Here is a 13,308-nt window from a genome sequence, read left to right on the forward strand (position 1 = left end):
GGAGTTTGCAAATTGACATTCAATTAGAAAATGTTTTAACAAACACCAACAAATGTATTCGTTTTTTTTTTTTTATATCTTCTTTTTTTTATCCATCCATTTTCTTTTGCCACTTATCCTCACGAGGGTCGCGGGGAGTGCTGGAGCCTATCCCAGCTGTTAACGGGCAGGAGGCGGGGTACACCCTGAACTAGTTGCCAGCCACTTGCAGGGCACAGAGAGACAGACAACAGTTGCACCCACAATCACACCTGGGGGCAATTTAGAGTGTCCGATTAATGTTGCATGTTTTTGGGATGTGGGAGGAAACTTGAATACCCGGAGGAAACCCACGCTGGCACGGGGAGAACTTGCAAACTCCACACAGGCTGGTCCGGGATTGAACCCGGGACCTCAGAACTGTGAGGCCAACGCTTTACCAGCTGCGGCCCTGTGCTGCCTAATTTTTTTTTTTTTTTAATATTTATTATTTTTAATGTCTTTATGAATGTGCTGATATAAGCTTGAATCTCTTAAAACGGTATTGAATAATCGTGGCTTAAGACAGCAGTGAAGCCTGAACAATTCTTCACCTACTATCTGTGGATTGCGGGACATTGCTACACTTTGGCCCAGGACAGTTATCTTCAAAGCCTGACCCACTCGACTGATGTGAATCTTGCATAAAAACAAATCCTTTCCTTGATTTGTTTGCAAAACAGTTCATCAAAGACCAAATTGTCTTTGACATGTGCATGTAAAAGGTTGACTGAATACTAAATTCGCTATAATGTTTACAAAAAACTTGTGTGCGAGGATCTACAGAAGCAGGAGCGTGATTTCCTGGTGAAATCTCATCAGGGTTCGAGTGTATCTCGGGCTTTATTTGATGTTTTTGTTCTTGTGTTCCTCCGCAGACGGCGTCGCGCGCTATCGGTCGCCGACATCGCGCACAGGAAATAAAAGCAGTGACAAGCAAGAGGAGGAAGTCGGTGACTCAGCCTCCTCTACCGCAGCCAGCAGAGTAATGGCCGGCGGCAGGCATGTCGTGCGAGAATGATGCTTGCTTGTGCCCCCGTCCCATTTCCTCCATACACATCTTAAAGTCCACGTAGGCTACTACTAGTACGCTCTTTGCCCTCACTTGTTGGACAGCTTTGGTGTACTAGTAGACAACCGCAGGTTACCCGTCAAGCAAAACCGTCATCTTGTTGGCATTTATGCGCTACTAGTATGGAAAATATTTTGAGGATTTATCCCACATCTTGTTATGCAGCCTAAGGTTCATGTTCTAGTACAATCTGTCACTTCAGTGCACTAGTATTATGAGTGACTTGTAACCTTTTTTTTCCCCATTACTGTCTTACATTTCTACACACTAGTAGAACTACAAGTCACTTGGTGCATCGCTAAACAGTGCACTAGTTGACAACTGTTTACTACTAGTACCACTCATCTCATTATCCAAGCCGCTTATCCAGACAAGGGTTGCTGGAAAGCTGGAGCCTATCCTAGCTAGCTTTGGGCGAAAGGCAGACTACACCCTGAACTGGTCGCCAGTCAGTCCCAGGTCAGATATCGACACCATCACTGAGCGGGATTCCATCCCACGCTTCCAGCACCAAAGGCAGGGGTGTGTACCACTACACTATCAGTGACTCACTAGTACTAAGCATACAGCTGTCAACTAGTGCACTGGCATAAAGTATGTGACTAGCTTAAAAACACTAGTACAACTTGTGGCCTACAAGTATGCAATCAAACATTACAAGTGAACTACTTTGCTGAAATAATAGTACAACTAGCCCCAACTAGTACACGTCACCCACACGAGTAGCCTCCTGGAGTGTATTAGCAGAAGCAAAATGCCAAAGTTGTCCTACGAGTCTGTAGAAATATAAGACGGTAATGGGAAAAAATGTTACATGTGTTCTGTGTTGTCTTACTAGTGAGGACAAAGTGCACTAGTAGCATGGACCTTGAGCAGATAGATGCTGAAGCAGCTTTCCATAATCACCTTCTACTCGGTGCTGGGAACAGTCGACCGCAACGACTTCCGATCGGTTGATGATGTCACCGCCGCAATACGAGCGAGCGAGCGAGCGCCAGCGCATCCAAATCACGACTGATGAATGAGACCATTTTGATCCGATGCCAATCTGGAAACGACGCCGGCTGGGGACGTGCGCTCGTCGTCGCAGCTTTTTTAATAACAACACTCGCGTCCCTCCCAAACGCCGTCAACGGGCTTTAGCGTTTTGGACTCCGTCGTGTTTGATGTTGAGGAAAAACCTGGCTCGAAAGATCCACCCGAGACTTGATTGGCTCTCCTAAACTGGTGCAGCAATTTGTAATTTATTAATTATTACAGCAAAAAAATATGCAGGGTCCAAAGTAGACAAAATTGTCTTTGAGGTCTATGAAAAAGTATTCAATGTATATCAAAGACTGCAAATATCAAATTGTTTTGATGTTGAAGAAAAGATGCGCGTAACAGCCATCAAAGAGTCTTCCCGAAATTGTTGTCAACGTTCATAAGCAACATCTGCACCAGTTTAAGTCGTCTCATCTTTCCTAAATGTCTTTATTTAAGAAAACGTGTACGCAAGGTTCATGAAAAATGAGATTCTCAGATGTTTATAAAAGTACGTATACAATATTCGTTCGTGAAAAACTAAATTGTCCTCGATATTTAAAAATAAGTATGTACGCTTTGCTAAAGACAAAAATCTCCTCCCTCGATTTTCACGATTTAAAAAAAAAAAAGAAAAAAAACAGATTTGATGGTGTTTATGAAATTGTTTGGAATGTCCATGGAAGGCCAAATTTTTCCCTCAATTGTCTTTTATGTTTGTGGAAAAACGGATTTAAGGTTGTCAAAGACGGAAAAAAAATTTACGTGAGCTTCATTGAAGAGTAAATTGTCGTACGTTAGCGCACACAAAAAAAATCATGGGACTGTTGCCTTTTATCTTTACAAATACAAAATTGTCTTTGTTTGCAAATACTAAAAGCTTCATCAAGTACGAAATCCTCTTTGCTTTTAAAACGTGCACAAGGTTCATCAGACTTTTCCCGGTCCAGTCCTGTTAGCGCTGCGCTAGTGTTGTACTGCCATGTGTCGGTATGTTTTTTTTAACCGGTCCTGTTAGCGAGGCGCTAGCGTTAAACTCTCTACGTACCTTTCTCGTGTTTTGATGTGGGTTTCAATGCGGGCACTTGCGGCTTATGCACACATGCGTCGTATGTATGTACCAAATGGTATTTCCTTTACAAATGTACCGGGTGAGGCTTATAACCAGGTGCGCTCTGTAGGCCGGGAATTACGGTATCTATGGTGTGTTTTCCAAAACCGAATGGATGATGATGATGATGATGATGAGTTCATCAAACCCAATATTGCAGTTGATGTTTTCTGAAAATGTATCTCGGGTTGTGAACGAAAACACAAGTTCAATGCTGATCAGAAAAGCAGCTTCCCTCGTGCGTTCCTAGAAAGAAATTCCATCTTGATTACTATTCGTACGCTTACTCGGTGGTTCAAAGTCACTCAAAGGACAAACTGTGTACTTTGTCGAGACAGACAAAATACTGCCAACCTTCGCAGTTAACGTTGATATTTGACTTTGAGAGCCGTCAATGGCACTGAATGTTTGAATATATATTATTGCACCATAATGGACTTTTTAAAAACTTGAAAAAATAGAGGTTAAAAAAAAGTAATGGCAATGTCCAAAAGAGCCAAGCAGTTTTTGGTTGTAGTTTGAAAACTGTTCTGTAATATTTGAAATGTGGAGAAAGAACAATGCAAAAAAAAAAAAAAAATCGATTTTTGAGTTTTTATTTGAAATGTGATTTTACACAGGGAAAAAAACATGTTTGTGGCTTTTAAAAAATATCAAATAACAAAAACAAAAAGTGTCACACAAAAGGTGTGGTTGCTGTTGTTGGTTGTTTTTTTTTTTTTTTTTTTTTTTTCATTTGGACATTCTGTCCAGTTTCTCATTTTTCTGTTCGAGGCACCTTTTTTCTCCTTTGAATAAATAATTCTTAATTTACACATTAGCTATAAATATGAAGGCGCAAAGTCAAACTTTTTTTTCTTCCTCAAAGCAATTATAATCATAAATGTAATTCATTTCCATTACAAAAATAGGGAGGCAGGCAGGCAAATGAATAAAGCCTTTGCAAAACCATAGATTGGCACCAAAAATAAAACAATAATACAGACACTTTCAAATCAGAGGCACTAATTCATAAATGAGCCACCACACCGACGACTACCAACACTAGCACACAAATTGAATCATTCCAATAATCCCCCCCCCACACACCTTTTTTTTCAATGCACGGATGACATTATGATTAAAGGGGACATATTATGCATATATTTTCATTAATGTGCTTTTCTTCTTTATTAATATTAAAACATCTGTGTGAAAATAATCTTAAGGATCAACAGTTACAGCACACCTGTTTTGTCTCTTCACGGCTATAACTAAGCCCCCTCCCTCCAAAAGACAAAGTATGGATTGCATTTTCACTTGTGGAGGCAGCACTTCATTACTTAATGTGTGGGTAGGCACGCCAGTCATAATATGATAATATGTCCCCCTTTTATTTTAATTGGCTGAAATGTTATAAAGTCTAAAGTTGGCACAAGCTAACTTTTTTTTTGGGGGGGGGGGGGGCAAATTGGCCGAGTTTGGCCATCTTGCCCGCTAATTCGGCGTCATCATAACAATCACGGCTGTCAACGGTAAAAAGGAAGCGAAGTCAGGGTCAGAGGTCTTCCCGTAAGAGCTCGTGCACGTGACGTCACCATTTTCACGGCGAAATATTGCCGGTCAAAAAGACAGCGTGGGGGACGTTGAACCGGAGCAGAATATTCACAATGCCCGAGACTTGTTATGCTGTTTGATTTTTTTTTGTTTTTTTTTTAACAGACGAGACAGATATTCAAAGAGGTAATTCTATGGAATACCAGCTGAAAAGATCGATGGATTTCGGCAATTAAACGCAATGGATGGTGGCCAACCAAATACACACGACTGTGTAGCGATCACTTCACTTCAGGTAGGAATTATTCTTCCAAATCTCAAATTACTAAAAAGTATTTATAACGCCCAAAAAAAAAAAAACAACAACAGGGAGTCGTCTCCAACGTACACGGAAGCGTGTTGGGGCCACATGTTAAACTTCAGTAAACCTCTCCCAAACAGACTTTTTTTTTTTTTTTTTTAATATGCATTGTTCTGAAATGAGTCCAATGTGTATTTAAAAAAAGAAAATAAACCGTTGGTCACACAGAGATTTACTGAAGTTAATGTGTGGTCGCAATGCGCTTTCGTGTACGGGGGCTGAAGCCTATCCCAGCAATCTATTTTCTTTTTTTAAATACGCAATTGACTCATTTTAGAACAATGCATATTTAAAAAAAATAAACATCTGTCACGGAGAAGTTCACCAAAGTTTAACGTGTACGGAAGAGCTGACTCTTTTCCCAATCATAGTTAAAGAATGCGAGTTTGTGTAAAACCAGGAGTCATTTATTTAAATATTGGTATTTGTATTGAAAAAATCCCAGTGGCTCCATCACTTTGTGGGATTTATTCTTGATTGAGAACAGATCCAGCAGCCAACTATTTGCATGCGTCCAGACTTTTGTACGCTTTTATACTCTTCCGTGTAAATCTCGACGACTTACTCACCAGATACATGTGTAGATCCAAGACAAGCGGAAGCAAGTTAACAATCCAATTTCTTATCAGCGAAAACATCGACTTTGGGATTAAGTATGGGTCCTCTTTGCCGAGTGGCTCTCATTTTTCCACGTACCTTCGTTTATTATCACCTTCTAAATGTTTAACAGTGTCAGAAAAAACTCTGGACGTCGTGCTGTAAGATGTATTTTCGCGTCGTCTCCAACCGACTTAGCATTGAAGAATGCTTTGTTAGACCGACACTGCCGGCCGGTGACGTGATTTCGGTAACGTAGGTGCACGAGCTCAATAGTCAACGTATTGTCGGATCAGCCTGACGTTTTTTTTCCAGACCTGAACTGTAACCGGAAGAATCAAAGCACTTCATGTTTTACATTAAGAAAAAAGAAAAAAAACTCAAGTTGAGCCTTTGGAAACATTTAAAAAAATGCTTTGGAGCATTAGCGATGGAAATTGAGGTTGAAATGTGCATGAAAAAAATGTTTAAAAAAATAATAATAATAATTCAATACTGATATGGACCTGTGGCATCTGAAAGGATCCTCAGTTGTCGTCGGGCCACGTTCGCGGCGCATATTTGTGCTGTTCTGTCACGCCGTAAAGTGCCCCGAGGAAAGTAGTAATTGGTATAGAAGTTGACTGCTTTATGATCTTTCCATATTTGGGAGGGGCTACGTTTCACCCTGGTTGGAGGAAGACCATCCAACAGTCTCCATCGCGTGTGCACGTTTTAGCTCTGTTCAGTGGTGATTATTTTGGACATTTTTCTGCTTGTAGTTTTCATAACTCCCAGATTCCTTGGACGTAGCAAATTATGTACTCCAGTGCTTTGGGCCAGAACTTGTCGACGACAACCCGTCCGCATCGCCGCGTCGAGATAACTCCCTCAATCACTACATACGCACTTTTTAAGTGTCAAAACAAGCGAGGCTCCTCACAAATAATTAAAGTAATAAATTAAAATTGTGCATTCTGTCAGGGGTGCTTTTTCTTTTTTTTTTTTGTTTGGTCGCGCGTCGTTTTCGACGAGCGGGACACACGGGCAAGGCGATTTCGCCTTTTTTTTTTGAGAGTCTGGCGCGGCGTCGTCATCGACGTCTCCCGCCGAAGTGACGGCAGCGATCGCGTCGCCGTCGTCGTCTCTGAGGTTCCCCGCCGACGCGTACGAAGGCGCAAAGGAGGAGGAAAAATTGAAAATGAGCCCTCTGGGGTGGCATCCATGGCGGAGAAGGCTGACTTTGTTCTTTGGCGTTCTCGCGGGCCTCTCTGGAAGAAGTCTTCCTTTTCTGAATTCTGGATAGTTTTTTTGTTTTTCATTAATATTCCTGGGACATCGTGACGTAAGAGTCATGAAGGTAGATAAAGTGCCATGCGGTCTGACTTCTGACAGTTTGGCTAGGGCGCCCTCTGGTGGGCAAGCAGCTAGTAGCTTTCCCTCAAGCTGTCTCTGGTGCCGCTGTAGACGCGAGGAGCCTGCAGACTTCTGGAAGAGAATTTTAAAAAATTAAAACAAAATAAATACATAAACATTAACGTCTGCCGTCCTGAGATGTTCACTACTACCTTTTGGACATCTCTGGAGTAAAAACTGAGCGCTTTAAAGTTATATTTTTTTCTCAAAGAAAGGACAATTTTGGACTTGCGCATAAATGCCAAACAATTTTGAGGATGCAAGCCTTTAAATGAAACTTTTATTATTTGCATTATTTAGTATTTTCCATGTAAAGGTAAAGTGCCGGGGCTTGTGGCGACAAAATTCTTAGATTTGTCCCATTTGCCAGAAATTTGAGAGTGCAGCAAAGTTTGAGTTCAGTTTGTTCCATGAACACACAATACTCAAAAATACTTGGTTAGTATTTTTAAATAAACTATAAATCATCTCTACGTGATAGCCCACAATAAGTACAAGTAATATTAGGAGTTATATAATAGGTGTGATTGTGATTGCGGTTGTTTGTCTCTCTGTGCCCTGCGATTGGCTGCCAACCAGTTCAAGGTGTGCCCCGCCTCTCGCCCGAAGATCACTGGGATTGGCTCTAGCATGCCCGTGAAATCTATTGAGGCTAAGCGTAAAGGAAGATTTGTCATCCATCCATTTTCTTTTTCCGCTTATCCTCACTTTGGTCACGGGGAGTGCTAGACCCTCTCCCAGCTGTAATTGGGCAGGAGGCGGGATACACCCTAAACTGGTCGCCAGTCAATCGTAGGGCACATGGAGATAGACAACAGCTGCACTCACAATCACACCTACGGGCAATTTAGAGTGTCCAACTAATGTTGCGTGTTTTTGGGATGTGGGAGGAAACCGAAGTGCCCACCCGGAGAAAAGCCACGCAGGCACAAGTGAGAACATGCAAACTCCACACAGGCAGGGCCGGGATTGAACCCGGGGTCCTCAGAACTGTGAGGGCAACGCTTTACCAGCTGAGCCACCGTGCCTCCGGAAGAAATAATAATGGTTATTCTTTGGACCAAAGACCAAAAAAATACAAGCCCATGAGTACTGTCAGCTTGTCTGTCGAGTTTTGCGTTCAACTATCAGAGATACAACGCCTTAAGACTGGTGCTTTCCATTAGCCCATCTATGGCATTTCACAGTGAGTATTTTCTTACCTGCGCACAGGTTGTGCTAACTTGCTGCGGGGAAGAGGGATGCCGCCGCTACCCGCCGCAGCGCTGGGGCGAGGCAGGCCGCTGCGAGGCGGAATCAGGGAGCGGCCTGGCGTGGCGGCGGCGGCGGGGATGGCGGTCGTCTTGACGGGCTGCCTCAAGGCCAGCGGCGAGGGCGCGGCCGGCGCCCGCAGCTTGCTGGACGGCGGGACTGAGGACGAGGAAGAAGGTCAGTGTCAAACGTGGTGCGAAACCGCGGATGCCGACGACGTCCGGAAAATCGATGAAGTTCGGGAATTGGAGAGCCAAGCAGGAGGAATGTCTTTGAACAAGCACAATTAATGATGAGAAGATAAAAATCAATACACCATAACTTTTATGAGTTGATGTGTCACGATTGCTGCTGACTGTTAAAGTCGTTTGTTTCTCCATTTTCAAAGATTTTCCCTCTCTCTCTCATCAACATTTAAGGTGAATAATGGATGAATCGTAACAATAACGTTCAAGCAAACGCAGGAGATGCACAACGAGACCCTAACTCAGGATGGCTCTGCCTGGTGCCGCGTTCCCACTTCACAGAACTGGCTCGGTTTTGTTGTACATATCGGTGGGTGCCCGGTCACCAATTCACCTATTTTTGGCGCTCATTCCGGAAAGTGCTCAGTGCTGCAAAACGGCACCAAATCCCTCTGTTAAAAAAAAGGAATTGGCGTCAAGGAAGTGTTGAGAAATGCTACGTTTAGCTATGGATTCGCAACAGTCTCTCCTACTGAATACGATCAAGCTAGCCGCCCATTTATTTTTATTTTTTTTTTTATCTTGGGCATAAGATGGTAAAATGGGTTTAAAATTATATTAAATGGATTTGGGATCATAGTTTTGGGGGATATTCACGGTTAAAGAAAAGCCATAAACCTCTGGGGAGTTTTTGTTGCGTCCAACGGAAACATTGGCAAGGAGGTGAGCGTTTACATTTCAATACTGCAAACTGTTAGCGGATGTCATTTTTTTTGTCATTTCTCGCCACGTATTCATCAAGTCCTACAATGGCGTGACCGTAAATACGAGCTCGCAGAATTTGCTGGCGTCAATGCCGTGCGGTGGGAAAAAGCAGCATAGGCGGAGGTGTATTTTTTTTTTTTTTTATGACGCGTCGACAGAATGAGATGCACGACACGGACACAAAACCGCGCCGAGGAGCCACGACGACAAACGGCGGCGGCAAGCCGTCAGTGAAATACTCACTGAAGTCACCTTCGTCGCCGAAGCAACAGGAGAGCGGGACTGGACAAAGACAACAAAGACAAAAGGCGGTCGGGGTTAAAGGCTGCCGTGACGGAGGTGGGGGCGGTTCTACCCAGGGAGAACCTGCCGGTCATGTTATTGGTCAAGGAACTCCGGGGCGCTACATATGTTTGAGGGGGAACCTGACCTCCAGTCAAAAGTGAAAGTGGGTTTCCGCTTCTCTCCCGATCACCCGCGGAGTCCACGTTCCTTCACATCAAGTATGGAATTTACCATAACCTGGTTATAAGCCTCACCCAGGACATTTGGAAAGGAAATTTGCTATTTGGTACACGCGTATGCCGCAGCAGTCCAAAAGCCGCAAGTGAAACCCACAATGAAACACGAGTTCAACGCGAGTGCCGGTGCGCTAACGCTAGCACTGCCACCCTAATGTTAAACTCTGTGTCCTATCTTTCTTTGTAAATATCCCAAAGTCAAGGTTAAGGCGCTAATGCTAACGGTGGCGCCGCTGCGCTAACAGGGCTTGTTAAAAAAAAAAAAAAAAAACATACCGGTAAAAATCACTGAGACACGGCAGTAACACGCTAGCACAGCGCCAACAGGGCCGGACCTGTAAAAGTCACTTCCTTAGCACATATATTCCACCGGTCTCGCTCTTACTTTTTCCGCTCACCCTCGTGGCCGTTAAAAAACTGCACAAATGACCCGCATCACTGCATAAACCGCAGGGTTTAAAGTGTGTGGAAAAACGTCGCGCCTTATAGGCCGGGAATTACGGTAAATCCCAAAAGTGCTAGTGCCCATATTTGTTAGCCCAAGTGTGATGTCTAGCTTACTAGCGCATTTTGGCTAGCATGCTCGGTAATTCAATCGCTGAACCTCATGTGAAGTTGGTATATATTGAATAATTTCGCTGCTGAATGCGGAAATTTAGGGTTTCATGATTGCACGAGTGTGGGAAGAAAGATTTTTTTTTTTTTTGACAAAAATGAAAAATAAAATTTGTTGGAGATATGCGTTGATTTGCGCTTTGGCTCGTCAACTTCTTCATATTGTGCCGAATTGACGTCGAACATCCCGCCAGCCGCTCGCATCGGCCGAGCCGTAGGACAGCGCGGTCGACGTCAAAGAGCGTCCGAGCTGCTTTTTGGGCCTGTTACCTCGCCGGGCAGTCGGGCTTTGGAGGTGCTGTTTGGTTTTGGGGGTCGAGTGTCTCGGGAGCTGAGGTGCTGCTGTGGACACACACACACACACACACACACGTCACTACAAGGCTCAGGCCTGCCTTTGCAATGTGCTCGCATGCCTCTAGAGGGCGCCGCAGCCAAACAAACGTGTCAGCCCGTAGCTCCATTCGGCAGTCAAGTGGGAGGAAGTCAGCGCCTCATGCCAAAGCCCAGGAAAGGGAAGGAAAGCTTTTTGAGCATTAATGATGTATTTTTCATGTCCAGTTTAAGGTCCAAGACAATTCGGCACACTAGCAGACCCACTAGAGATCACTAGCACAGCACAGTAGCACAACTAGGCCCAACTTGTAGGCATGTGTGACACTAGTAGCATCCTAGACCCTACCCCATAGCATCAAAATGCATACTACCATACCGTTATTTCCGGCCTATAAGTCGCGACTTTTTTCACACGTTTTGAACCCTGCGGTTTATGCGGTGATGCAGCTAATTTGTGAATTTTTTGTAACGGCCACAAGGGGGCACTCCAGCGGAAAAGGTAAGAGTGACACCAGTGGAATATATGTGCCGAGGAAGTAACTTTTACTGGCCCTGTTAGCGCTGTGCTAGCATTAGCGCCGGGCTAGCCCTGCACTAGTGTGCTGCTGCTGTGTCTCAGTGATTTTTACCAGTATGTTTTTTTTTTTTAACTGGCCCTGTTAGCGCTAGTGTGTTGCCACTGTGTAGCTGATGCGGCTGTTTTTTTTTTTTAACTGGTATGTTTTTTTTTTTTAACCGGCTCTGTTAGCGCTGCGCTAGCCTGTTGCTGCTGTGTTACTGCCGTGTCTCAGTGATTTTTACCAGTATGTTTTTTTTAACTGGCCCTGTTAGCACTGCGGTAGTGCCACGCTAGCGCTGTACTAGCATGTTGCTAAGTCTCAGTGAGTTATGTATGTTTTCTTTTTTTAACTGGCCCTCTTAGCGCTAGTGTGTTGCCACTGTGTAGCTGATGCGGCTGTTTTTTTTTTTTAACTGGTATGTTTTTTTTTTTTAACCGGCTCTGTTAGCGCTGCGCTAGCCTGTTGCTGCTGTGTTACTGCCGTGTCTCAGTGATTTTTACCAGTATGTTTTTTTTAACTGGCCCTGTTAGCACTGCGGTAGTGCCACGCTAGCGCTGTACTAGCATGTTGCTAAGTCTCAGTGAGTTATGTATGTTTTCTTTTTTTTAACTGGCCCTCTTAGCGCTAGTGTGTTGCCACTGTGTAGCTGATGCGGCTGTTTTTTTTTTAACCGGCTCTGTTAGCGCTGCGCTTGCCTGTTGCTGCTGTGTTACTGTCGTGTCTCAGTGATTTTTACCAGTATGTTTTTTTTTTAAACTGGCCCTGTTAGCACCGTGCTAGCGTGATGCTGCTGTGTTACTGCTGCGTCTCAGTGATTTAGGTATGTTTAGTTTTTTTTTTTTTTTTTAAACGGCCCTGTTCGTGCTACCGTCTTGTTGCTATCTTAAACTAAGCTAGAGTGTTCAAACTTTTAAAACTGTCCGTGTACCATCTTTCTTTGTAAATATCTCGTGTTTCAATGTGTGCACTTGCGTCTTTTACACAGGTGCGGCTTATGTATGTACCAAATGGTATTTCCTTTCCAAATGTACTGGGTGAGCCTTATAATCAGGTGCCCTCTCTAGGCCGGAATTTATCGTAGTTTAGCTTCACAAGGATGGCACAGTGGTTGTCCTACTAGGTGGAGAAAAAGCCAAAGTCATGAAGGTATTTACATTTTTATGATAATTTAGTATTCTTTTTCATTCTACTAGTGCAGTAAATTGTATTACTTGTGCAGAAAAAGGGCTTCCAAGTATACGGACCTTAAAATGGACATCATGGATATGGAATAAACACTCAAATGGTTTTCCAAAAGAAGGATTTAGTTCATGATAAAGCTTAGTGTTTTTTAAAAAAAAAAAAAAACAAGAGGATAGTAGCGTGTTTAACAAAGTGCAGCTTGCCCTCGGACCCCCGCGCTGTGCCACTTGTAACGGAGAGAAGGATTAAGAGGAATACCGTTAACTTCATCCCACATTTAGGGATTACATCAAACGGATCTTCTGGACTCGTGCGAGGGGACGTCGTCGTAATCTCGCAAAAGTACATCAAAAACCTCCCCGACGAAGAGACCAAGACTTCCTGCCGAAGCCCAAAAATCCTTTTCATCTTCAGTTACAAAACTAAAGGAGCGCTTAAATCTCTTTCCTACAGGGGATTATTTTTGACACTTGTGGAAAAAGTCTGTGTGTTCAAAATCATCACTTATTTCCTCATCTCTGATCGCAAGTTCGAGACCAATTTTTAATGCCACAACTATTTACGATTAACTGGCAAAGTAAACAAACAAAAAAATCTGGATATTTGATACAGCCACGCAGCTTTGCCATTGTATGCTAGCTTAATGCTAACACAGAGTGCAAAATGCCATAGACGGGCAATCAAAGAGTATTAACAGTCGTGGAGTTTTATCACTATACAAGGAAAGGACATCAGAACACGTATCATGGCGCAACACAAGTAGATGGACAATATGACAAT

At 43.5% G+C, this 13,308-nt stretch overlaps 1 protein-coding gene across 3 annotated transcripts in view; it reads right to left on the reverse strand.

The window, feature by feature from the left end:
• Positions 1 to 1,028: 1,028 nt before the first annotated feature.
• The window catches only part of slain2 (SLAIN motif family, member 2), a 28,158-nt gene continuing 15,878 nt past the window's right edge, over positions 1,029 to 13,308 (reverse strand). Inside the window, exons 7-10 of one of the 3 annotated variants that reach the window (XM_061824346.1) lie at positions 10,721 to 10,792; positions 9,558 to 9,596; positions 8,316 to 8,523; positions 1,029 to 7,185 (exon numbers count right to left, since the gene is read on the reverse strand). In XM_061824346.1, the coding sequence (XP_061680330.1) occupies positions 7,125 to 7,185; positions 8,316 to 8,523; positions 9,558 to 9,596; positions 10,721 to 10,792 (380 nt within the window). In that variant the 3' untranslated portion in view covers positions 1,029 to 7,124. The remainder of the gene's footprint in view (positions 7,186 to 8,315; positions 8,524 to 9,557; positions 9,597 to 10,720; positions 10,793 to 13,308) is intronic. The other 2 variants (XM_061824347.1, XM_061824348.1) reach the window with 2 other exon arrangements.

The sequence above is a fragment of the Syngnathoides biaculeatus genome, chromosome 7, assembly GCF_019802595.1.
Source record: "Syngnathoides biaculeatus isolate LvHL_M chromosome 7, ASM1980259v1, whole genome shotgun sequence".
NCBI lineage: Eukaryota > Metazoa > Chordata > Actinopteri > Syngnathiformes > Syngnathidae > Syngnathoides > Syngnathoides biaculeatus.